Genomic DNA, 25617 nt, shown 5'->3' with positions numbered 1-25617 from the left:
TTGGACTAGGCCAGATATTGCATTACCTCTCAATTTATTGTCAAGATATGTTAGCAAACCAACCTTGTATCATTGGGAAGCTGTCAAAAGAATTTTAAGATATCTGAAAAGTACATTAGATTTTTGTTTAATATTGGAACCAAATAATGACAAAGAACCAAAAATTACTTGTTATGCTGATGCAGATTGGGCTGGTGATACATCATGCAGAAAGAGTACCTCTGGTTATGTTTTTCTATTGAACGATTGTCCAGTTTATTGGTATACTGGTAAACAAGAACTTGTAGCCACTTCTACCACAGAAGCGGAATATGTTTGCCTGTCTAAAGCTGCAAATAACCTTGTATGGTTCAATGATTTGATCACAGATGTTTGGAAGAAACCTACTTTACCATTTATTATGCATGAAGACAATAAAGCGGCCATTGAAATATCTAGATCCGATGCAATTGGACAAAGGTCCAGGCATATTGATATAAAATTTAAGCACGTGAGACAACTATCTCAAGACGGATTCATCAAAGCAATACATTGTGATACTTCTGAACAATTAGCTGATATATTAACAAAACCCTTACCTTCTAAACAACACAAATATTTAACTTCTAAATTATATGTATTATATTGTCCTGAATCTGAATGTAACTGGTGTTGTATAACGAACCGGCATTTAGAGGGGGATTTGTCAGATGTAAATGCCTTATTCTCTAATGTGTAAATAATGTATATATGGAACATCAGGGGTTAACTTATTCTTTGGACTTTAATGTATTCATAATTTACCACTCCCATTCCTGGCTCCACCCCTTGTATATATAAGGAGCCATCCTCCCCATTTTCCTTGCTTCTATCTTGAATATTCAGCGAATATAGAATGCCTATTATGATTAAAGAGAGATATATTTAAATCTTTAACTTCTATTATATTTATTGAGTCTGATCCTGAAAATATTGCAACAAAGAGTCTTGACACACTTGAAATTTGGTATTGGAGAAGACTCCTGAGAACATCGTGGATGGCCAAGAAAACAAACAAATGGATTACTGGACAACTCAGTCCAGAGTTCTCACTTGAGATATAAACGATCAGACTCAAATTATCCTACTTTGAATACTTTATGCAAAGATTTAGCAGTCTCTGGAAAAAACTGCAGTGAGGGATCCTTGGTGCTCTGGAGTTTTTTTTTGCAAACATTTCATTACCAAACTAAGTAACATCATCAGTGCTAGTAAGGAGTGGGGATTGTTGTTTATATTCTAGTAGTGTCACCATATAAAGGTCACCAACACCTTTATATTCTAAAGGTGTTGGTGACCACCTTTAAAGCGCTCCATGGCTTAGGGCCAGGGTACTTACGGGACCGCCTTCTGCCACCAATTGCCTCCCACCGGCCGGTTCGCTCCCACAGAGAGGGCCTTCTCAGGGTGCCGTCAGCCAGACAATGTTGGCTGGCGACTCCCAGGGGGAGAGCCTTCTCTGTGGTGGCACCTACCCTCTGGAACGATCTACCTCCAGAGATACGAGTGATCTCAGACCTCCGGACTTTTCGTCGGGCCCTAAAAACTTACGTTTTTCAGCTAGCCGGGCTGGCCTGATTCCATGTTGGTTTTAACGTTTGATTGATTTTAATTGATATGTTTTAAATTTATGGGCCAAATTCTATCTAATTAGTTTTAAATAATTATTTTAACTTTTGTACAAATGTTTTTATCTTGGCTGTTCACCGCCCTGGGTCCGAAAGGAGGAAGGCGGTATACAAATTTAATAAATAAAATAGTGCAGGGGTGTCGAACTCAATTTCAGTGAGGGATGCATCAGGGTTGTGTTTGACTTCGGAGGGGGGGGGGCGGTATGTGTGTGTGGCCGGGGTGGGAATGGCCAGTATGACGTCACTTATGTTGGGGACACCTGTGGTGGCCTGAGCACTCTGCCAGTGAAAACAGACTCCCCCGCAGCCCCCTGAGCTCCATTTTCACTGGCGGAGGACTGCAGGAGGCCGTTGCAGCCGAAAATGGAGCCTGGCCCTCCCGAGCTCTGTTTTCGCTGGCAGAGGCACCGTGGGCCGGTCCTTCGCTGTTTCCAGTGCAGCCCCATGAGCCAGATCTAAGCATCCCGTGAGCCGCATCTGGCCCGTGGGCCTTGAGTTTGACACCCCTGTTCTAGTGGCATGTCCTGTCAATAGAATTGAGAGCAATCCCCACTCCCTTCCAGCACTGATGTTACCTAGTTTGGGTAATGAAACATCTGCAAGAAAGAAAAAAACCCTAAGATCAGAGCACACCATGAGCACATCTTCATTTCAACCCTTGAGCTACAAATATTCTCCTTTAAAGGCTATAATTTTGGGAAAGGTGGAAGAGAAAAACAATCAGCAGTGAAGTGGATGGACTCAGTCGCAGTGGTGATGGGGACACAATCCAACGACTTAAATTAAGAACAGGTTAGGGTCAGTTGATCATCATCACCAGGGGTGGGTTCTAATTTTTTTTACCACCGGTTCTGTGGGCGTGGCTTATTTTGTGAGCGTGGCTTGATGGTCATGTGACAATTATTTAGGATTTAGCAGAGGTACCAGGCTTTTAACTGCTTGCAAAGCTGTACCGATCTACCCATTTATTTTTGCAGGTACTGATCTACTCATGTATTTTTCAGGCACTGATCTACTCATGTATTTTTGCAGGCACTGGTCTACCCATTTATTTTTGCAGGCACTGATCTACTCATGTATTTTTGCAGGCACTGATCTACTCATGTATTTTTGCAGGCACTGATCTACTCATGTATTTTTGCAGACACTGGTCTACTCATGAATTTTTGCAGGCACTGGTCTCATGAATTTTTGCAGGCACTGATCTACTCATGTATTTTTGCAGGCACTGATCTACTCATGTATTTTTGCAGGCACTGATCTACTCATGTATTTTTGCAGGCACCGGTCTACTCATTTGTTTTCTTTTAACATTGATCAGCTGTAGGGCGGCCCTTTGAAGCCCCGCGGCAAGAGTTTAAACAGTTTTTTCCCTCTAGCCATCAGCTGGGACTCAGGAGGCAGCAATAGATTGGGGGTGGGGCCAAATAATAGGTAAGAATAATGTGGGGGGTGGGTGGGTGGGCTCAGGAGAGCGGGGGGTCATATCGTCACCGCTACAGGCTCGGGAGAACCGGGCCGAACCGGGAGGAACCCACCACTGATCATCACACTCACTGTGCTTTGGTAGTTCAGATCACAGTTCATTTAGTGACCATTCAAATTACAACAGCCCTGAAAAAAATGACTAATGTCCATTTTTCACACTCACGACCGTTGCAGCATCTTCAGGGACACGTGATCAAAATTCAGACGCTCGGCAGCTGGTTCATATTTGTGACGGGTTGCAGTGTCCTGAGGATACGGGATCAGCTTTTGCCACCTTCTGACAAGCAAAGTCAATGGGGGAAGCCAAATTCACCTAACAATGATGTGACTTAACAACGGCAACGATTCACAGTGGCAAACAAGCTCATAAAATAGGGCAAAACTCACTTAAGATAACGTGTCATTTAGCGACATACATTTTGGGCTCAGTTGTGGTCGTAAGCTCCCCTTTCTGAAGAGTTTATCTCATTCTACATTCTTTGGATAAAGTAATATGCTTTCATAATTTTTTTTAGAAAAGCCTTGCATACAAACCCCTTAACTAAACCTGCTGGAAATCCTGTTGCTCTTAAACCCTTTGGAGTTTGCATCAGTAAGGAAAAGTCGCTTGTTCCTACTCCAAATTATTCTCTTTATTTGCTGATCTCCCCCCTCCCCGCCTTCCACACCGATTCCAAAAAAAAGGGGGAAAAAAACCTATTCCCAAATCCAGTGTCATTTTAATCTACATTTCGGGGGCTTGTCTTCAAATGAGAGGAACTTGGGACTCCAAAAATGCCTCTCATCCCATTTTCAAATGAGCTGTTCTTTCTTTTATCACAGAAGCAATGAAATGTGCCAAGAATTGGGGAGGGTCTTTCCAGTTTTGAACAAGGTGCACTAGGTCAGGGGGTCACCAACCTTTCGGACCTCAGGGACCACTAAATTCATAATTTTAAATCCCGCGGACTACTAATATGATCTGCCTAATGACTGGCTGGGTGGGCATGGCTAGGTGGTCATGTGACTGGGTGGGCATGGCTAACTCAATGTCACTCATGTCAAGGGGCACCTCGCCAACCTCTACTCACCCCTCCCCTCCCAGCCACTCCTCGCCTCCCTGCCCAGGCTCCTTAGGGCCCCAACAGGAAGCAGTTGTTGGAGCCAAGCAGTCACCACAAGAAAGAGTTGGCAAAACAGCTCAGTTCAAATTGGATTTGACCGAGAAGGAGGCTCAGCAGAAGCACCTCACTCAGGACTAGGAGCATAGGCTTTCCAAGCAGAGGGAAGATCTGCAGGAGTGCAAGTCCAGGTACCGGCGCCTGGAGGCTCAGCGGACTGAGATGGTCAGCCAGTTCCAGGACATGATGCAGTCCCACTGGAACAAGGCCCTTCGGCTCCTTGCCACCAGTTTATTTATTATTTATTAGTTCGATTTATATGCCGCCCTTCTCCGGAGACTCAGGGTGGCTTACAATGTGTTAAGCAACAGCCTTCATACTTTTGTATATACCTGCTTAGTAGGGCTTTTTGCCCCCCACTCCCCAGCGGTGTTCTATTTTATACAAAACCAGCTTATTGCCCCCACAATCCGGGTCCTCATTTTACCTACCTCGGAAGGATGGAAGGCTGAGTCAACCTTGAGCCTGGTGAGAATTGAACTCGCAGTAATTGCAGGCAGCTGGCAGCTAAGTGCTACTTTAACAGCACTTTAATCCGCTGCGCCACCAAGGTTCTTCCCTCTAGCCTTCACCCAAAACCTCGCACCAGGAGGCTGGAGCAGACCCCAAGTTGGAATTTCTGTCCCCCTCTGACCCACACAAAAAGACCCCGAAGGGGGAGATTCTCTGCAGCAACACAATCGTTCATTGCACATATCCGGCCCAGGGGCCATAGTTTGAGGATCCCTGATTTAGTGCAATATTAAAAAAATGCCAATAATTTTTCTGTGGACCACCAAAATTTTCTTGTGGACCACCAGTGGTCCACGGACCACCAGTTGGGGACCGCTGCACTAGATCACCCACTTTTCTGCAAAAGAGAAGGCTCACACAATCCCAAAGCTTCTGATTACAGATAGTCCTTGACTTACAAACGTTTGTTTAGTGACTGTTTGAAATTGAAAAGGCACTAAAAAAAGTGACATGTGATTGTTTTCACCCCAGTGATGGGCTCCAAATTTTTTAACAACCGGTTCTCTGCCTTAATGACTGGCTGGGTGGGCGTGGCTGGGTCATGTGACTGAGTGGGTGTGGCCAACTCTACATCACTTGTGTGGGTGGTATCTGTATGGCGGGGCCAGCCAGGTGGTCCGATTTGCCGGTTCTCTGAACCGCACACAATCGGAACAACCGGTTTGGGCGAACTGGTCCGAACCGGCAGCAGCCCACCTCTGTTTCACCCTTATGACCGTTGCAGCATTCCCATGGTCACATGATCAGAATTCAGATGTTTGGCAACTGGCTCGTATTTATGACTGTCGCAGTGTCCCAGTCTCATGTGATCCCCTTTTGTGACCTTCCGACAAGCAAAGTCAATGGGGAAGCCAGATTCACTTAACAACTGTGCTACTAAGTTAACAACTGCTGCGATTCGCTTAACCATTGTGGCAAGAAAGGTCGTAAAACAGGGCGAAACTCGCTTAACAACTGTTTCACTTGAGAATAGAAATTTGGAGCTCAGTTGGGGTTGTAAATTGAAGACCACTTTATATCCTTCAGAATCATCAGAGTGACACTCTTAATGGAGAAAACCTGACAGAAATCCAGACGAAAATCCTCCAATTTCAATATTACTTTACTTTTTTTTTAGAAGGCACATTTATGTCTGTCAGGCTTTGTTGTTGCTATGGCTTAGCGGTTCAAGCAAAAATCAGATCCAAACCTTTATGCCGGTGCTAAACTCCATCGAATTACATTAACCGAATGCAAAACAATTCAGGATGATTTGATAGGCTGGGAAGCCACACCGATAAAACATCGCACTCTAGGTTCGTTTTGCCTCGAATTGTTGGCTGCTAAACATTTCTCCGATAGCATTTTTATTAGAAAAATCAAAATTGAATTCAGTGGGAGGTAATGGATCGATAAAAGTTAAGGAAAAATCCACCCCATCAGTTGAAGGTTAGCTTGTTACTTTCCCTAAAAAACAGATTTTAGCAGAGTGCTTCGTTTTAGAGTAGATTATTGACAGTCTGGGCACAAAAGGACAATTGTAACTCTCCCTCTCTCTCATTTCTTCAATTGGTTGTGTAACAGTTAGCAGAGAATGCAGGGTTAAATCCTGGCAGCCTCTAGCTTGTCCTTCAGGCAGTATTCTGAATGATGAGAGCTATGCCTTGGCCACCTCCGATGCAAGCAGAACCCACGGCGTATTTAGCTTTACGGCGCCTACAACAAACCAAGAGAATAGCAATTATGAACAAGATTCAAGAAGAGACTGAACTGCCATCTGTCAGAAATGGTGTAGGCAGTGGTGGGATTCAAGTAATTTAACAACCAGTTCTCTGCCCTAATGATTTCTTTCAACAACCAGTTTGCCAAACTGCTCAGAAAGTTAACAACCGGTTCTCCCGAAGTGGTGCGAACTGGCTGAATCACACCATTGGGTGTAGGGCAGTGACGGCTAACCTTTTTGCCATCGCGTGCCAGGAGAGGGGGGAGCGCAGGGGGGTGCATGCCCACACCCATAATTTTATGCGCCCTGCCCCCATGTATGTGTGCACAACCCACCCACCCCCTGCTCCTGGCACGCAATGGCCCGGTAGGCCTGTTTTAGACAGCAAAAAATGGGCCTTCCGATCCCACCAGAAGTTGCCAAACAGGCTAATTTCCAGCCTCTGGAGGACCTCCGGGGGGGATGGGGAAGGCTGTTTTCACCCTCCCCAGACTCCTAGAAAGGCTCTGGAGCCTGGGGAGAGAGAAAAACGGGCCTTCCCCACCACCCCGAGGCCCTCCAGAGGCAGGAAATAGCCTGTTTCCCTACTTCTGATGGGCCCAGAAGGCCCAAAAATCAGCTGTCCGGTACCATAGGTTTTCCATCACTGGTGTAGGGTCTCCTGCTTGGGTGGGGGGTTGGACTACATGACCTACAACGCCCCTTCCAATGCTGTTAATCTGTAATCTTCAAATCCCACATTAGGATGACCTCATAATTGATTCTACATTTCAAATCAGCTGGACTGAATTTTTTTTTTTTTTAATTTACCCACCACTTTGGAATCGAGAAGGATTCCAAAGTGATGGAGAAAATGCACATTATAGGATGGCAACACTTCAACAGGGCTGGGAAAACCGCTTCAAAGGCCTAAAAGTGATACGAATCTGTTGAATCAGCTTTCAAGGATTTAGAGAATAGTTGGCTTTGCCGCAAACTGAATCAAAGGTTGCTTGATTCAGCTCAGAGTTTCTAATGACTGACGTGTGGCTGTGGCTTTTTAAAATGCTTTTTAACAGAATGGGGTGGAATTTGCAGGCAAAATGGAGAATATTTGCCCGTTTTCAGAAAGTTAAGAGATACTAGACTACTCAAGAGCCTAACTGTTCTTAGAGTAAGGTTACATTTGCAGGCAGAATTCCTGCAAGCGGTTTTTGGGATGATTAAGAAAAAAAACCAGTGATTTTTTTCCTATTGTTTGATAGACAATTTCTCTCTAAGAAAAATGTGTGACAGATGTGGTCCTTGGTTAGAATTATAAGAGACTACAAAAGATAGGCACATACGTTTTGAAAGCAAGCAACCTAAAACTTAATTTTCAAAACGAAATTGCCTACAAATTCTTTATTTTGGGGGATAATCAGATGAAGTGTTTCAGTCATTAAACCAGTGGTGAAATCCAAATTTTTTTACTACAGGTTCTGTGGGTGTGGTTTGGTAGGCATGGCTTAGGCATGGCAGGGGAAGGATACTGCAAAATCTCCATTCCCACCCCCTTTGGGCCCAGCCAGAGGTGGTATTTGCTGGTTCTCCGAACTGCTCAAAATTTCCGCTACCGGTTCTCCAGAACCTGTCAGAACCTGCTGAATTTCATCCCTGCATTAAACAGTTTGTATATTCAACCAGCCATCACCAACCAGTAAAATGATGGTACTTATAGATAGGACGTAACAGAATAACGGAGTTCGAAGGGACCTCAGAGGTCTTCTAGTCCAACCCCCCGCTCAAGCAGGAGACCCTATGACAGTGATGGCTAACCTTTTTGCCATTGCATGCCAGGAAGGCGGGGCAGGGGAGGTTCACGCACGTGTGCCCACACCCATAATTCTATGTGCCCCACCCTGCGCACGCATGCCCAACCCCCCCTCCCCCCTTGCTCCTGGCCTGTTTTTCTTTGTCACCCGGCTCCAGATCCTCTCTATGCATCTGGGGAGGGCGAAAACAGCCTTCCCCACCTACCCCCAGGCCCTCCGGAGGCAGAAAACAGCCTGTTTCCCTACTTCTGGTGGGCCCAAAAGGCCTGAAAATCAGGTGGCCGGCACGCACATGCGTGCCAGAGCTGAGCTGGCGTGCCCACTGATATGGCTACACGTGCCACCTGTGGCATGCATGCCATAGGTTCGCCATCACGGCCCTATGACATTTCAGACAAAAGGTTGTTCAATCTCTTCTTAAAAACCTCCAGTGATGGAGCACCCACAACTTCTGGAGGCAAGTCGTTCCACTGATTGATTGTTCTCACTGTCAGGAAATTTCTCCTTAGTTCTAGATTGGATGCTTCCTTGATTAGTTTCCATCCATTGCCTTTTGTCCTGGCTTCAGGTGCTTTGGAAAATGTATTGACCCCCTCTTCTTTGTGATAGCCCCTTAGATATTGGAACATTGCTGTTATGTCTCCCTTAGTCCTTCCTTTCACTAGACTAGACATACCCAATTCCTGCAACCGTTCTTCATATGTTTTAGCCTCCAGTCCCCTAAACATCTTTGTTGCTCTTCTCTGCACTCTTTCTAGAGCCCCAACATCTTTTTTTAAATCGTGGCAACCAAAACTAAATGCAGTATTCCAAATGTGGTTTTATCAAGGTAGTACAAAGTGATACTAGCCTTTCACAAGACCTTGATTATACCTACATGCTTCAAACTTCTCAGTCTGCAGTAGGAATACAAAGGGAGCAGTTATGTTTTTCATCAGAGTGTCTAATTCCAACTACCGTATTTTTCAGACTATAAGATGCTCCGGACTATAAGACCCACCTACCTTTTTTGGTGAGGAAAACAAGAAAAAGAAATCTGCCTCTGCCTCTTAGCAATTTTGCCTCATTGCAGCAAACAGCAAACAGCCTGCTTTACTTTCATTTTCGTTTTCAGCATAGCTTGATTAGCACAAGAAAAAAAAAAATCTGCTCCCAGCAATTTACCTCCTTGCAGTAAGCAGCAGAGGCCGGGGCAGCAATAGGCAATGGCAATCCCTGCAGCCTGAAACAGCTGAGAGTCGGGAGGCCGATCCAAGGGACAATCAACTTGTGCTAATTAGGCTGTGCTGAAGCTGAAAGGAGCTGTTTCTTCTTGTTGCTTGCTGCAAGGAGGTAAATTGCTGGGAGGGAGAGGCCCTAGGGTGGGGGCCAGTGGGTGGGCCGGGCTACATTCAGTGTATTAGACGCAACCAAATTTTCACCCCCTTTTAGGGGGGGAGGACGGTGCGTCTTATACTCCGAAAAATACGGTACGAACATTCTTTCCAGAATATTAAGAAGAAACAAAAGAAAAAGTTTTCTTTGTGTGTTTATCCACCTTAGTTCGTGAACCAGATGACTCGTGATCCTGGAGCCCGAAGCCGCCAAAGGGTGACCCAAAGCGATGGCTCCTCCATTGACGTTGGTCTTCTCGGGGTCCAGACCCAGAACCTTTTCCACTGATAAGTACTGCGGTGCAAATGCTTCATTAACCTGGAGACACACCAGACAGGCACGTTAGAAATATCTCAAATTGGGGGCTGCTGTGATTTGCTGATTTGAATTATCCTCAAAACTGGTTCTTGTATCTGGAAAAAGCAAAGGGAATGCAGCTTTCCTTGGGAACAGGAGAAATCAGAGATCAAAATCATATGTTAAAAAAACCCCAATCCACCAGGATCATATACTGGGTAGAACTCAATTGTCTTCAAGAATGGTCAAATAGCTGTTCTGTCTATAGAGGTAATCTTTGACTTATAACCATTCATTTAGCAACCGTTTAACGTCACAATGGCATTGAAAAATGGACTCACAATCGGTCCCTGCACTTATTGTTGCTGGTATCCTTATGATTTATACTGACTGTTTCCTAATATGATTTGATTGCTTATTTGTTCCCTATGACTATCATTAAGTGTTGTACCTTATGATTCTTGATGAATGTATCTTTTCTTTTATGTACTCTGAGAGCGTATGCACCAAGACAAATTCCTTGTGTATCCAATCACACTTGGCCAATAAAGAATTCTAATTCTAATTCTAATTCTAATTCTAATTCTAATTCTATTCTATTCTATTCTATTCTATTCTAGAAGAAGAAGAAGAAGAAGAAGAAGAAGAAGAAGAAGAAGAAGAAGAAGAAGAAGAAGAAGAAGAAGAAGAAGAAGAAGAAGAAGAAGAAGAAGAATGCACCAAGACAAATTCCTTGTGTGTCCAATCACACTTGGCCAATAAAGAATTCTATTCTATTCTATTCTATTCTATTCTATTCTATTCTATTCTATTCTATTCTATTCTATTCTATTCTATTCTATTCTATTCTATTCTATTCTATTCTATTAGAAGAATGCACCAAGACAAATTCCTTGTGTGTCCAATCACACTTGGCCAATAAAGAATTCTATTCTATTCTATTCTATTCTATTCTATTCTATTCTATTCTATTCTATTCTATTCTATTCTATTCTATTCTATTCTTTTTTTTTTTTAAATACTTTATTGAATTTTCTAATTTTTAAAAAGACAATGTACAATCACAATCTTGATCCGAGGTGCAATGTTTACGCATTTCATAGATCAAACATTAAATGAATTCCATCCATAGTTATACAATATGCAGTTCTATACAATTCTCTACATTTCTATACAATTAAGTCCATTTCGAGTGTCTAACAGATCGTAGCCTATTATCATATTTCTATCCTATTCTTTAACCAATTATACCATATTCCCCATACTTCGTGGTACTTAAAGTTCTCTTCGTTTTTTAGCTCGCTCGTCAATTTGGCCATCTCTGCGCACTCTAGAATTTTATTTATTAATGTTTCTTCAGAGGGGGTAGAGTTGGATTTCCAGAGTTTCGCAAAGGCTAATCTAGCCGCAGTAATAATTTGAATTGCCAGTTGGGTTTTATTGTTGTCGAGACCATCTTCAATCATACCTAAGAGGAAGGATTCCGGAGCCAGGGCTATCTCTTGTCCCATTATTTCCGAGAGCCAGAGTCGGATCTTTAACCAAAACTTTTTGGTCTCAGGGCAAGTCCACCACAGATGATAAAAGGTGCCGACCGTCTTTCCAAATTTCCAACATAAAGCAGAGGAATTTGGAAATATTTTGGCCAGCCTGTCCGGGGCTAGGTACCACCTATGCAACATTTTGTAGTGATTTTCCCTGAATGTTACGGATTTCGTTATTTTGAGATTTCTGTTCCAAGCTATCTCCCAATCATTGAAATTAAGGCCATATCCTAAATTTTTCTCCCAAATGCTTAGCTGATTTTTAGCTATCTTCTCGGCTCTATCCTCATCTAATATAAAGTTATAGATTTTCGATAGCATTTTCTTATCTGGTCCCCAAATAATTTTGTCAAAATATCCATATTTCATTTCAATACCACATTTATCTCTATCTTCTTGAAATCTAGACTTAATCTGAAGATATTTCCACCAATCCAGAATAAACCCCTGGTCCCTCAGTACTTCCAAGGGTTTGAGCTTCCCTTCTTCATCCAAGATATCCTTATATGTGCCCATTTTATAGTTCCCTCTTCTATTTGGGGCCACTAGAGCATCCATAATCGACAACCAGCTAGGAACCTTGGTATATATCTTCTGTCTAATTTCCAGCCACGTACGGATCAATGTCTCTCTAATTTTATGTTTATAGAAATGAGTTTTCTTCCTATCCTTTATGTCCCAGAGGTAAGCGTGCCATCCTTCAAGGAGATCGTGTCCTTCTAGTGTCAAAATTCTACCTTCTTGTAATTTGATCCACTCCTTTATCCAAATTATTTTTGCCGCCTTTTGATATAACTCCCAGTCAGGGAGCCCGAACCCTCCCAAATTTCTTTTCCCTTGAAGTGTCTTGAGAGAAATCCTCGATTTCTTACCCTCCCACAAAAAATTCCTGATATGTTTATTCAGATCCGAATATTTATTCTATTTTATAGAATATTTATTCTATTCTATTCTATTCTATTCTATTCTATTCTATTCTATTCTATTCTATTCTATTCTATTCTATTCTATTCTATTCTATTCTATTCTATTCTATAAGAAGAATGCACCAAGACAAATTCCTTGTGTGTCCAATCACACTTGGCCAATAAAGAATTCTATTCTATTCTATTCTATTCTATTCTATTCTATTCTATTCTATTCTATTCTATTCTATTCTATTCTATTCTATTCTATTCTATTCTATTCTATTCTATTCTAGAAGAAGTATGCACCAAGACAAATTCCTTGTGTGTCCAATCGCACGTGGCCAATAAAGAATTCTATTCTAGTCTATTCTTATGACTGTCATAGCATCCCCAAGGTCATGTGATCAAAAGTTGAGCACTTGGCAACCGGCATGCGTTTATGATTGTTGTTGCGTGTTGGGGGGGGGGTCATGTGATTACCTTTTGCGGTCATCTAAGCTGGCTTCCAAGAAGCAAAGTCAATGGGGGAAGCTTGATTCGCTTAACCACTGTGTGATTCACATAACAACTGCAGTGATTTGCTTAACGACTGTGGCAATAAATGTCGCAAAATCAGAGGCGATTCACTTAACAATCCAACTTGGTCAGCAATGGAAATTCTGGTCCCAATTGTGATTGTAGGTTAAGGACTACCTATACCAGTGATGGCCAACCTTTTTGCCACTGCATGCCAAAAGCGTGTGGAGGGTGTGTGTGGGGTTTTTTCATGCATGGGGGTGCCCATACCCATAATTCTATGTGCCCCGCCCCCCGTGCATGTACGCGTGACCACCATCCCCATGCTCCCCCTGCTTTTGGCACATGATGGCATGATGGGCCCACTAGGCCCGTTTTTTGCTCTCCCCAGGCTCCAGAGCCTCTCTAGGAGCCTGGGGAGGGCAAAAATGGCCTTCCCCACCACCCCTAGAGGCCCTCCGGAGGCCGAAAACGGCCCGTTTGCTGACTTCCAGAAGTCCCACCGATTGTTCTGCCTCAGCTCCGGATCCCAAGGAGTGTGACACACACAAAGCTCCAAAAACTCCGTTTAATATAAACAGACCCCTTCCAAAATGCAGGCTTTCAGTACAAATGTCCTTATCAGCCTGCTATGAATTACAAAGAATAAACAAAGTCCGACAAGGGTTGGCAAAATGCTCTGCGTAGAAATTAAACGTTGTTTCCAGCAGCGTGTGCTATCTGTGAGCGAACTTAAATAGGCTAAGGGAGTGGCCAATTAGTCCCAAGCCTTACTCTCGAGGAGACCCTCTCCTGAGTAGCCACTCCTGCCTTTTGGCAGCCCTGCGTGCTCAAGCATTGAGAAGAGGCTCCTCCACTTGACTCTCTTCACTTGAAGGATCCTCTGGAGGTTCTGAAGGCCCTGGCTGAGTCTCTGCCTCTGGCACCACATCCTCTTCAGCCTCCTCGCTGTCTGACTCAAGCGCCGCCTGCACAGGCTGCTGGCGCGACACCACACCAGCCTCCTTGTCATCGGGATAAGCCACAATCCGTGCAGGCCGCTGGCGGGCCACAACACTGATATGGCTTGCATGTCCACCGATATGGCTCCGTGTGCCACCTGTGGCACGCGTGCCATAGGTTCGCCATCACGGACCTATACTTTTGACATCATATTTTAAGTTTTTAATTTCTGGGCAAGATCACATAGGGTAAGGAAGAGCTCCGTTTTCCTTTGCATCACACTAAAGAAATTGAACTGCGCAACTTACCGTATTGTGCCAGTACTATAGACATTATTATTTCTATGCAATTTTTACGCATAACCCTCGGACTCTGTCTCAGTACTACAGAGAAGGCAGAGAAATGCAGAATGTTCTATGGAGATTCTCAGTCTTACAGAGGTCTTAGTTGTCTCAAAGGTGCTTTTTTTTTTTTAAAAAAAAAAAAGGCAACTGGACAGTCATTTCAGTTGCTTTTTTTTTTTAAGCACCTTTGAGACAGAGAAATACAGGTATACCAGCGAGGAAAACTAACTATTAATCACTGATCATCTCAAGGATCCACACAGGAAGGCAAATTTCATATGTTGTAGGACAGGGGTCCCCAACTCGTGGGGCTGCAGCCCACTACCAGGCTGTGAACTGTTCCAAACTGGGCTGCGGAAGTGGCGGGTAAGCGTATGCGAATCCCCACACACTTGCACAGGTAGTGGGTGAGCGCCAGGGGTGGGTTTCAGCAGGTTCTGACCAGTTCTGGAGAACCGGTAGTGGAAATTTTGAGTAGTTGGGAGAACCGGTAGTAAAAATTGTGACTGGCCCCGCCCCCATCTATTCTCTGCCTCCCGAATCCCAGCTGATTGGGAGGAAATGGGGATTTTGCAGTAACCTTCCCCTGGATTGGGGAGGGAATGGAGATTTTACAGCATCCTTCCCCTGCCATGGCCAAGCCACACCTACCAAGCAACGCCCACAGAACCGGTAGTAAAAAATTTTGAAACCCACCATTGGTGAGCACATGCACACCAGGGGTGGGGTCTAGTTTTTTTTACTACCGGTTCTGTGGGCGTGGCTTATTTTGTGGGCATGGTTTGATGGTCATGTGACAATTCTTTAGGATTTAGCAGAGGTACTGGTCTACCAGGCTTTTAAACTGCTTCCAGAGCTGTACCAGTCTACCCATTTGTTTTTGGAGGCACTGGTCTACCACCAAACTGCCTTTTACCACTGATCAGCTATAGGGCGGCCCTTTGAAGCCCCGCGGCAAGAGTTTAAACAGTTTTTTTCTTTCTAGCCCATCAGCTGGGACTCAGGAGGCAGCGAACAGATTGGGGGCGGGGCCAAATAAAAGGTAAGAATAACGCGGGGGCGGGGGGGCCCAGCTCCCGAACAAAGAGAACCGGTTCGGTGACATCATATCGTCACCACTACCGGCTCGGCAGAACCGGGCCGAACTGGGAGGAACCCACCACTGTTGCACACGTGCTCCTTTTGCGCGAGTGGAGGGCGCGGATGCACAAATGGAGTTGCGCTTGCACTTTTGCCTGCCTCTTGCGTGGAACCATCCCCTTCTCCCCCCACTCCTGCTCGTCTGCAAAGCTGGAAAGGTTGGGACCTCTGCTATAGGACATGTCAGCTGCCGTAGAGAAACTGGGACTCCAACGTTTATTTGATGATGGGAAAACTTAGCCCTAAAGTTTAAAAGCTTGTTTTCAAAATGACAGCCCTGATGGAACTAATAGGGGTACTCTTGACACATATTAAGAGAGACCATTCAGAATTCTTCTTTCCACACTGAACAATTACGGCTAGTCCTTGTTGTGGCCCGTACGTGGCCTGTGCAGTTAGTAGCTGATTCAGACAGCGAGGAGGCTGGTGTGGTGCTGCGCCAGCAGCCTGTGCAGCTGGCACTCGAGTCGGACAATGAGGAGCCTGGAGAAGATGTGGTGCCAGAAGCAGGGATTCAGCCAGGGCCTTCAGAACCTCCAGAAGCTCCCATAAGTGAAGAGGACGAAGAGGAGGAGCCTGTCCTCGATGCACGGGCACGCAGAGCTGCCAAAAGGCAGTAGCAGCTCCTCAGGAGGTCTCCTCAAGAGTAAGGCTTGGGGTTAATTGGCCACTCCCTTAGTCTATTATAAGGAGGAACGCCAACTGAAGCAATTTACAGGGAACAACTTAGTTCACATACCTTCGTGTCTTGTCTTGCTTATCTTATCAGCTTCCTGCAAATTGCTTCTGGGCATTCTGCCAACCACAGTAAGCTTTCAGTTATTATTCTTTGAATTCTTGGCAGCTGTTAATGCAGTTAATTAACAGCCGTTGTTGTAAAAGACTGGTTTATTCAGTAAATTAAGGTTTGAACGGACTTTGTGTGTGCTGCGTTCTTTGGGGTCAGTAGCTGGGGCAGAACAGTCCTTAATTTACAAGTGATCGCTTAATGACCACTTGAAATTACGACAGACCCATGCCCAAAAGCTACTTACAACCCAATTTTGAAGTTAGGACTGCTGCAACATCCCTGCAGTCATTTATCTTTATGATCAACTGCGGGGATGCTGCAGCACCCATCCACCCCACCTATCTCTCCCCCGTTAATAACCCATGCATTTGTTTAATGACTGCATTTCACTTACCTCAACCAAATCCATGTCTTTCAAAGAAAGGCCAGCTTTCTTGAGGGCTTCAGTAACAGCAGGCACAGGACCTATGTCAGAAACATACAAGTGTAAGCAAAAAATGGAGGGTGGCCTATTCCTTAACAGAATATCAGAGTTGGAAGGAACCTTGGAGGCAGGGGTGAAATACTCCCTATTCGGACCAGCTCGGGCGAGTAGGTAGCGATGGCGGCAGGCAGTTCGGAGAACCGGTAGCAAAAATCCCTGCCCCCGCCCCCCATGCCCAGCTGAGCCACGCGATCATCAGAGGCTTTTTTTCTTTTAAATGCCTCTGACGAGCCAAGCTCTGACATCCAAGCTCTGACGATCCCAGCTGAGTTGCCTGCCAATCAGGCAACTCAGCTGGGATCATCAGAGCCATTTAAAAGAAAAAAAGTTTTTTCTTTTAAATGGCTCTGACGATCCAAGCTCTGACGATCCCAGCTGAGTTGCCTGATCAGCAGAGGGTTTTTTAAAAACCCTCTGACAATCAGGCAACTCAGCTGGGATTGTCAGAGCCTTTTGAAAGCATTTTTTTACATGGCTTTACATGTAAAAATGGTTTTAAAAGTAAAAGAAAAATTGACCACGCCCACCCAGTCACATTACCCCCCCCCCACTAAGCCATGCCCACAGAACCGGTAGTAACAAATTTTAGATTGCACCACTGCTTGGAGGTCTTCTAGTCCAGGGGTCACCAACCTTTCGGACCCCAGGGACCACTAAATTCATAATTTTAAATTCCATGGACCACTAATATGATCGGCCTAATGACCGGCTGGGTGGGCGTGGCTAGGTGGTCATGTGACTGGGTGGGTGTGGCCAACTCCTCACCTCCCCGCCCAGGCTCCTTAGGGCCCCAATAGGAAGCAGTTGTCGGAGCTAAGCAGACACCATGAGAAAAGTTGGCAAAACAGCTGGCTCAGTTCAAATTGGATCTGACCAAGAAGGAGGCTCAGCAGAAGCCCCTCACTGAGGACTACAAGCATAGGCTTTCCAAGTAGAGGGAAGACCTGCGGGAGTGCAAGGCCAGGTACCGGCGCCTGGAGGCTCAACGGGCTGAGATGGTCAGCCAGTTCCAGGCTATGTTGCAGTCCCACCAGTAGCCCTTCCCTCCAGCCTTCACCCAAAACCCTGCACGAGGAGGCCGAAGCAGATCCCAAGTCAGAATTTCTGCCCCCCTCTGACCCACACAAAAAGATCCCAAAGGGGGGGGGACTCTCTGCAGCAACACAAACATTCATTGCATGCATCCGTTCCAGGGGCCGTAGTTTGAGGATCCCTGATTTAGTGCAATATTAAAAATGCTAATAGTTTTTCTGCGGACCACCAAAATTTTCTTGCGGACCACCAGTGGTCCACAGACCACCAATTGGTGACCGCTGTTGTAGTCCAATCCCCTGCTCAAGCAGGAAACCATTCTCTAGCCTCCAGGCTAGACCTCCAAAAGCTGCCAGTAAATCATAGCTTTCAGTGTGACCCAAGGAGAGAAGTCCCTTATGGCAAACGTAGTAACGGTAGTATTAGACTTATATACCTGTTTTCATAAAATACCAAACATGTGGGGCTTACAAAATTAAGTTGACAAAGAAAATCAATATAGCTGAAAGCAAAGGATTATTTGAAGGATCTGAGAGCTACCAGGACTTAATTTCCTTTCATGCAAAACAAAAGGATAAACTTGGTTGGAATCTTTTGTTTCCTCTAGAAATTCTGCTTCAGACTTAAGACATTCCCGTCTGGTTGCCAAACCGTTCAGAGGCAGATACTACCTGAGCCCCTCCCCCATACCTGCATCAATAAGAAAGTTGGGGTGTGGGGGGGAAAACAGAGCCCAGAATTTTGCATTTTGCCCAACTGATCTACTGAATGGTCCCTCCCTGGCTGGGGAATAAATAGAAGCAAAAGGGGAGTGGTATCGTAGGAGACCACAGTTCGGATTCATTTTGAAAGATTTGTTCCTGTCTCAGAGACTGTTTTTTTACAAATTTATGTTGTGGCCCACCAGCGGCCTGTGCAGATCGTGGCTGATCCCGACGACGAGGAGGCTGGTGTGGTGTTGCGCCAGCAGCCGGCGCTCGTGTCGGACAGTGAGGAGGCCGAAGAGGATATGATGCCAGAGGCAGAGACTCAGCCAGGGCCCTCAGAACCTCCAGAGGCTCCTTCCAGTGGAGAGAGCGAAGTGGAGACACAGCTAGTGCTTTCTTGCTAGAAACAACGTCTCATTACTACAGAGCATCTTGGAGAGCGAGCGACTTCTCATATCTGGTTTTCTGGGCTGGTTGCCAACCTTTGTCGGACTTTGTTCTTAATGACTTTGATAAGGACCCTTTGCATGGGAAACCTGCATTCTTGAAAGGGGTTTGTTTGGAATTAAACAGTGTTTGCGAAGCTTGGTGTGTGTCACATTCTCTGGGAATCCGAAGCTGGGAAGAACAATTTATAGCTTTATGGCTGGCAGCTCTGGGCCTGGCAATTATCCAAGGAGCTGATAAGGTCTGAACTTCAGTTAACCCTTGGAAGGATTATTGCCTGCCTGGACTTTTCTGTGTGGGAATGCTGTGAATTCACAGTAGCTAAATAAAGAGGTTTTTTTTTGGGGGGGGGGCAAGGAGTCTGTTTCTTCATTCTGCTAAAGCTGGGTCAGAACAGGATGGGAAAAACTTTTGATTGATCAGCAGAAAAACATCTCCGTGGTCACTTACCAATCCCCATGATGTTAGGGTCACATCCAGTTGCGTGATAACTAACAATTCTAGCCAAAGGAGTGAGGTTGTGCTTTTTTACGGCATCTTCACTTGCTAGGATCACAGCTCCTGCCCCATCGCTCACACCCTACAACAGAAGAACAGCAGGCATCAAGGATGGGCAAAATAAAAACTGGAAGAACATACCAATGGAGTCACATTGAGGCTGAAATGGTAAGATGATGTTATCAGACAGTTACTATTCTCCAATGTGGCATCTTTTCAGTGTGCCTGGATGTTGCCTGTACTGACTGAATTTCGGAAACTCCGGTTCCCGATGCCTTAGGAAGGGCATAGGTTGAGGAAAGTGGATGAGGTTATAGCACTGTGCCCTAAAATTAAAACTGAAAAATAAAATAAATCCATCAAGTCTTGGGGTAGAGTGTATTGATTAAAATCCTGATATAACTAAAATGTAAAAGTTTCAATAGAAGAGGTTATTTGTAGCTGAGGGTTGAGCTGTGGACACTTCAGTGCTCTCTGAGCTTGATTGTTTTCCTGCAGACATTTCATTATCCAACTAACCTCATCCTAAAATGAAGGTTTATTTTTATTTAGGCATTTTTAGCCAGTTCTTCAGCCAAGAAGATTCCAGTATCTGATGCAAAACAAGCCACATTCTGTATGTCGAAAAAAGAATTATTCTTCAACAGGAAAACATGACTGATCTGAAATTTTAGGAATGGGCCTACCTGGTTACTATTTTTGATGCATGGCATGGAAACATCTAGATCAGGGGTCGGCAACCTTAAACACTCAAAGAGCCACAAATGTCCAAACTGGAAGCCCCCGTTCAATTCTGGAGCCAACCGGAAGTCTGGTTCCCCCATCATAGAGTCTCCTCCTAGCATGGCGTCCTTTTTCTTCTGCTGACTGGAAGTCCGGTTCCCCCACCATAGAGTCTCCTCCTAGTGCAGCACCTGTTTTCCTCTATCTGTCCTAACCGAAAGCCCCTATCAATTGTGGAGCCGACCAGCAACAGGGAGCCGCAGCAGAGGGATGAAAGAGCCACATGCAGCTCCAGAGCCACGGGTTGCTGACCCCTGATCTAAACAAAGAAGACTTTTGGGGTAGAATTTGGATATTTTTGAATGTGGACAAAACCTCGATATTGGACTATGAACAAAATACAGGCACTCAGTGCGGTTCTGCTTCAATGTACCACAATGGATTAAAAGAACTAGAATACTTCCTCCTAGTATATTAATTTTTTCTCCTGTAGAAATTTATGGCTGCGGTCCTTCTCTTTACCTTTAGGTAAATTATGTAAAGGGGTCAATAAACATCTGTTCCTCTCTGCTATTCTTAAGCAGTGTCTCATGAATGTCATTACAGGTAGTCCTTGACTTATGACTGGTCGCTTTGTGACTGTTCAAAGTTACAACGGATCTACCTGGGGAATACTTAAGACATGGCTTCAAAGTTCTGACAATCAGGGAGCCTCCCTTGTTCACATGACTGCAGTTTGAGTGCTTGGCTACCTGGCCATGCTTATGGCTATTTGCAGTGCCCCATGGTCATTTGACTGCATTTTGCAACCGTTTTGCTGAAAACCATCATTTACTTCCAGTTTGGGCCAACCTGGCTTCTAGTTTAGTTTAGTTTAGTTTTATTGAATTTCTATACCGCCCTACTCCCGGAGGACTCAGGGTGGTGAACAGCCACAAAATAAAACACATACATATAAAAAATTTAAAATTGAATAAAATGAATTAAATAAATTTGGCTGAATTAATACCCATGATTTAAAATACCCATATTTTAAAACACATTAAAATTTAAAATTTGCACTTAAAAGGGAGAAGATTTAGGCGAGGCCAGCTTGATGAAATAAAAGGGTCTTCAGCTCGCGGTGGAAGGTGCGCAGATCCGGGATCCTCCGTATCTGTGGGGGGAGCTCGTTCCAGATCGTAGGTGCCCCCACAGAGAAGGCTCTCCCCCTAGGGGCCGACAGCCGACATTGTTTGGCCGACGGCACCTGGAGGAGCCCCTCTCTGTGGGAGCGTACTGGTCGGTGGGAGGCTATTGGTGGTAGTAGGCGGTCCCGTAAATAAGTGAACCGTGGGTTCGCTTAATGACCATGGCAGAAAAGGTCATAAAATTGGGCTGGTCCATTTTACACTATCATACATATGACCAAAATGAGCAGGTTCCGTTATGGTCGTAACTTGAGGGTTATCTATGTATTTAACATCTGCAAAATACCAATTGCACTCCTGCCTGAAGCTTCTAGAAACAGTAGCCTCAATCCAGCTGAAAAGTTCTAATTTGGGGACAGCGAATCATGATTTCCAAAGGGATAACTTTAAATATCCTTCACGCATATTTTTCCAAATATTGTTGTATTTACAAAAACTATACCTTAGTACCCTGTTTCCCTGAAAATAAGACATCCCCTGATAATAAGCCCAATCGGGCTTTTGAGTGTATGCGCTAAAATAAGCCTCCCCCGAAAATAAGCCCTCCCTGAAAATATTTAAACGCAGAGCTAGAAATCGGGTAAGATGGCAAGAGGAGCCCCATCTTGCTCCACGGGCCCCAAAATAATAAGACCTCCCCCAAAATAAGGCCAACCACTTATTTCGGGGTTCAAAAAAATATAAGATAGGGTTTTATTTTCAGGGAAACATGGTACCATCACATTGAAAAGCTTTTTTAAGTTGCCTCATACTACTTCATTACTTCACCTCTGCATCCAATTGATATTTGTTCCCTGGCTAGTTAATTAAGGCAAATATGATTCCCTATTTGAAGAGAGATGGTATTAGGAGCCCTGGTGGTGCAATGTTTAAGTTAAAGTGCAGTATTGCAGGCAAACTCTGCCCACAGCCTGAAGTTCGAACCTGATCTGCTCAAGGTTGACTCAGCCTTCCAACCTTCCAGTAAAATGAGGAGCCAGATTGTTGGGGGTAAAATGCAAATAATGCTCTACATTGTAAAGTGCCCATATAAAGCATTATGGGACGTTAAAGGTAAAAGTTCCCCTCGCACCTATGTGCTAGTTGTTCCCGACTTTAGGGGGCGGTGCTCATCTCCGTTTCAAAGCCGAAGAGCCAGCGCTGTCTGAAGACATCTCTGTGGTCATGTGCCCGGCATGACTAAATGCCAAAGGCGCACATAACACTGTTACCTTCCCACCAAAGGTGGTCCCTATTTTTCTACTTGCATTTTTTACGTGCTTTTGAAGTGCTAGGTTGGCAGAAGCTGGGACAAGTAACGGGAACTCACCCCGTTACGTGGCACTAGGGATTCGAACTGCCGAACTGCCGACCTTTCGATCGACAAGCTGTGTCTTAGCCACTGAGCCACCATGTCCCTTATGGGGCATTATATAAGCCTAAATGTTATTGCTAAATGTTATTAGAGTTTAGCAATTGGACTGCAGCTCCAGGCAAACTTCAAATCTGGACTGCTAAAATGGGGAATGGAAGACTACTGAATGTTTCCTTGTAATTCCTGGAGAAGGAGGAGGCTCACCGAGGCATTCCCTGCTGTGACGGTGCCATCCTTCTTGAAGACCGTAGGGAGTTTTCCCAGTTGCTCCAACGTCGTATCCGGCCGGGGATGCTCATCGCGTTCCAAGCTCTGTTTGCTTTTCTTAACTTTCACTTCAATGGGGGCCATCTCAGCCTTAAAATGTCCGGCTTCGTGAGCTACGAATGTACAAAAAATTAATACCATAAGGTCAAAGGAGGTCATCGATGGTCAGCTCAGGCCAATTTGCTGCGGGACAACTCGCCCCAGGAAAAGAGTTACACTAATATCGAAGAAATGGTGGAATGGAATCATTGAAGGAAGGATGTAAAAGGAGGGATAACATGAAATGTGAATGACAAAAATTAAAGTAATTTTTAAAATTATTTTTAATATTTAAATTGAATTGTTGAATTGCCCCACAACAAGTTGTCCCGTGCCGAGATGGCTGCACCAAGTTGTCCCATTCTATCACCTTGTTGCTGGTCATTCTCTTCTTCTCTGTTGTGGCCCGCCAGCAGCCTGCATGGATTGTGGCTGATCCCGACAATGAGGAGGCTGGTGTGGTGTCGTGCCAGCAGCCTGTGCAGCCGGCGCTCAAGTCGGACAACGAGGAGGCTGAAGAGGATGTAGTGCCAGAGGCAGAGACTCAGTCAGGGCCTTCAGAACCTCCAGAGGATCCTTCAAGTGAAGAGAGTCAAGTGGAGGAGCCTCTTCTCAATGCTCGAGCACGCAGGGCTGCCAAAAGGCAGGAGTGGCTACTCAGGAGAGGGTCTCCTCGAGAGTAAGGCTTGGGACTAATTGGCCATTCCCTTAGCCTATTTAAGTTCGCTCACAGATAGCACACGCTGCTGGAAACAACGTTTAATTTCTACGCAGAGCATTTTGAGACTGAGTTTCTTGTTACATCTTGGTTTCTGGGCTCGTTGCCAACCCTTGTCGGACTTTGTTTATTCTTTGTAATTCATAGCAGGCTGATAAGGACATTTGCACTGGAAGCCTGCATTTTGGAAGGGGTCTGTTTGTATTAAATGGAGTTTTTGGAGCTTTGTGTGTGTCACACTCCTTGGGATCCGGAGCTGGGGCAGAACATTCTCTTTCCTTCCACCTTCCCAGCATTAGAGTCTTCTCCAGAGAGGTAGGTCTTTAGATAATGCAGGGGTATCAAATTCAAGGCCCGTGGACTGGATCCGGCCCGCAATGTGGTCAGATTCGGCCCATGGGACTCTCCTGGAAAATGTAGGGGCCAGCTCATGTCGCTTTGGCCCAGTCTACCCAATGCAAAGAGGAAACATGCCAGCAGTTTGGGGAGTGGCATCAAGCTGGCCACGCCCACCCAGTCAGCCACGCACTGTGAGTGGCATCAAGCTGGAGATGCCCTCCCAGTCGCCCCCCCCAGGTCAACCACAGCCCTGATGCGGCCCTCAATGAAATTGAGTTTGACACCCCTGAGATAATGGGTCCAATGTAGGAAAATTTGAGCCTCATCGTTGGTATCTCGAGGGAGAGAACTCAAGTGTCCAAACCCTAAAACTAGAGTGTGCTTCTCCTTTTCTAGAGGATTACTCTTCCGTAGCAGCTAGAAACCCAATTCAATTCAATCAATGAGACTATGAGACAAAATGTTTTAGGTTTCACATGGGCACGTCTATATCAAATATAAAACTGATAACACATTGCCGTTGGTTAAAAGATATTCCCCTCAAATACAGAACCCAAGGAAAAATGTTTCTGCTCCCTTTTTCTCTAGTGCCCAGTTTTCCTCATAAAAGATAATCCCATCAACCTACTCCTCAATTTGAGTTTTAAGAAATACAATGCAGATGTCAACTCATCAGCTGCTGGGAGAATTAAGTCTCCGTTGGAAGAAGATTGGTACTCTTACATATTATTAAAATGTGTTTACTGACCAGCTTTCCACCTCTGTTGTGACTTGAAGGCATAGCGGTCACAGTCTTCCCTTGTAATGTTGTATTTTGCAGCAAGATTTTCAGCTGTGATAGCCATAGGAGTCTGGATATGCGAATCAGTTAGACCGGACCACAATACGTCTTCCAGCTGCCAGAAAAGAGGGAACAGAATCATGTTATAGGCTAGTGTTTATCAACCTTGGCCATTTTAAGATGGGTGGACTTCAAGTCCCAGAATTCCATAGCCAGCTTTGCAAAGCTGGTTATGGAATTCTGGGACTTGAAGTCCACCCATCTTAAAGGGGCCAAGGCTGAAAAATACTGACACAGACTATCAACCAAAAGGGTTTAGCATAATACATTCTATCCCTGTCCATAAGTCTCACCTGCTACCTTCCAGTTCTGTGGGACCAACTACTACAATGAAGAGCTGGCGTGACCAAATGTGAGATGAGAATTATGGGATCTTTAGAAGGCTGGGAAAGGTGGCCCAAATCCCAAAAAAGAACATAAAATTGCACTGAAAGTTGGGGTTTTTCAAATATTCTTAGAGTAAGCATAGAATTCTCAAAATGGACGTACCTGCAAGAAACGTACGTGCGGGATTTATTGCCTATCCTAAAATCCAATGTTCTGAATGTACTTGCTATTTCTCTTCTCTACAATTCTTGTTGCCCCTTCTCCACTAATGCAGGCCAATGACAACTGGCAAAGAGGCAGGGAGTAGGAGAATACTACCCTATAAGGTAATTATAATTAGGAATTATACACATTACTTAAAAAAAGGTAATGATAGCACCTGATAATACATGATCTTTGGTGGTATTGGTTTTGCCATTTTCTGGTTTATCTGTTTTTTACTTCTCAAGTTTAGCCTATAGGTCCAGACCTCCTGGAGGCTTCCCATTCAA

General features: G+C 44.8%; 1 protein-coding gene across 2 annotated transcripts in view; it reads right to left on the bottom strand.

Annotated features, from left to right (window-relative positions):
- Positions 1-5901: 5901 nt before the first annotated feature.
- The window catches only part of ACAA2 (acetyl-CoA acyltransferase 2), a 34667-nt gene continuing 14951 nt past the window's right edge, over positions 5902-25617 (bottom strand). For both annotated transcript variants that reach the window (XM_070935995.1, XM_070935996.1), the window contains 6 exons: positions 24707-24854; positions 22800-22975; positions 19281-19410; positions 16555-16625; positions 9843-9997; positions 5902-6505 (listed from right to left, as the gene is read on the bottom strand). In XM_070935995.1, coding sequence (XP_070792096.1) covers positions 6421-6505; positions 9843-9997; positions 16555-16625; positions 19281-19410; positions 22800-22975; positions 24707-24854 — 765 coding nt within the window. In that variant the 3' untranslated portion in view covers positions 5902-6420. The remainder of the gene's footprint in view (positions 6506-9842; positions 9998-16554; positions 16626-19280; positions 19411-22799; positions 22976-24706; positions 24855-25617) is intronic.

This window comes from Pituophis catenifer, unplaced genomic scaffold, assembly GCF_029215685.1.
Source record: "Pituophis catenifer annectens isolate HBS135680 unplaced genomic scaffold, rPitCat1.0.hap2 SCAF_2, whole genome shotgun sequence".
Classification (NCBI taxonomy): Eukaryota; Metazoa; Chordata; class Lepidosauria; order Squamata; family Colubridae; genus Pituophis; species Pituophis catenifer.
This window is presented reverse-complemented; position numbering and strand designations above follow the sequence as displayed.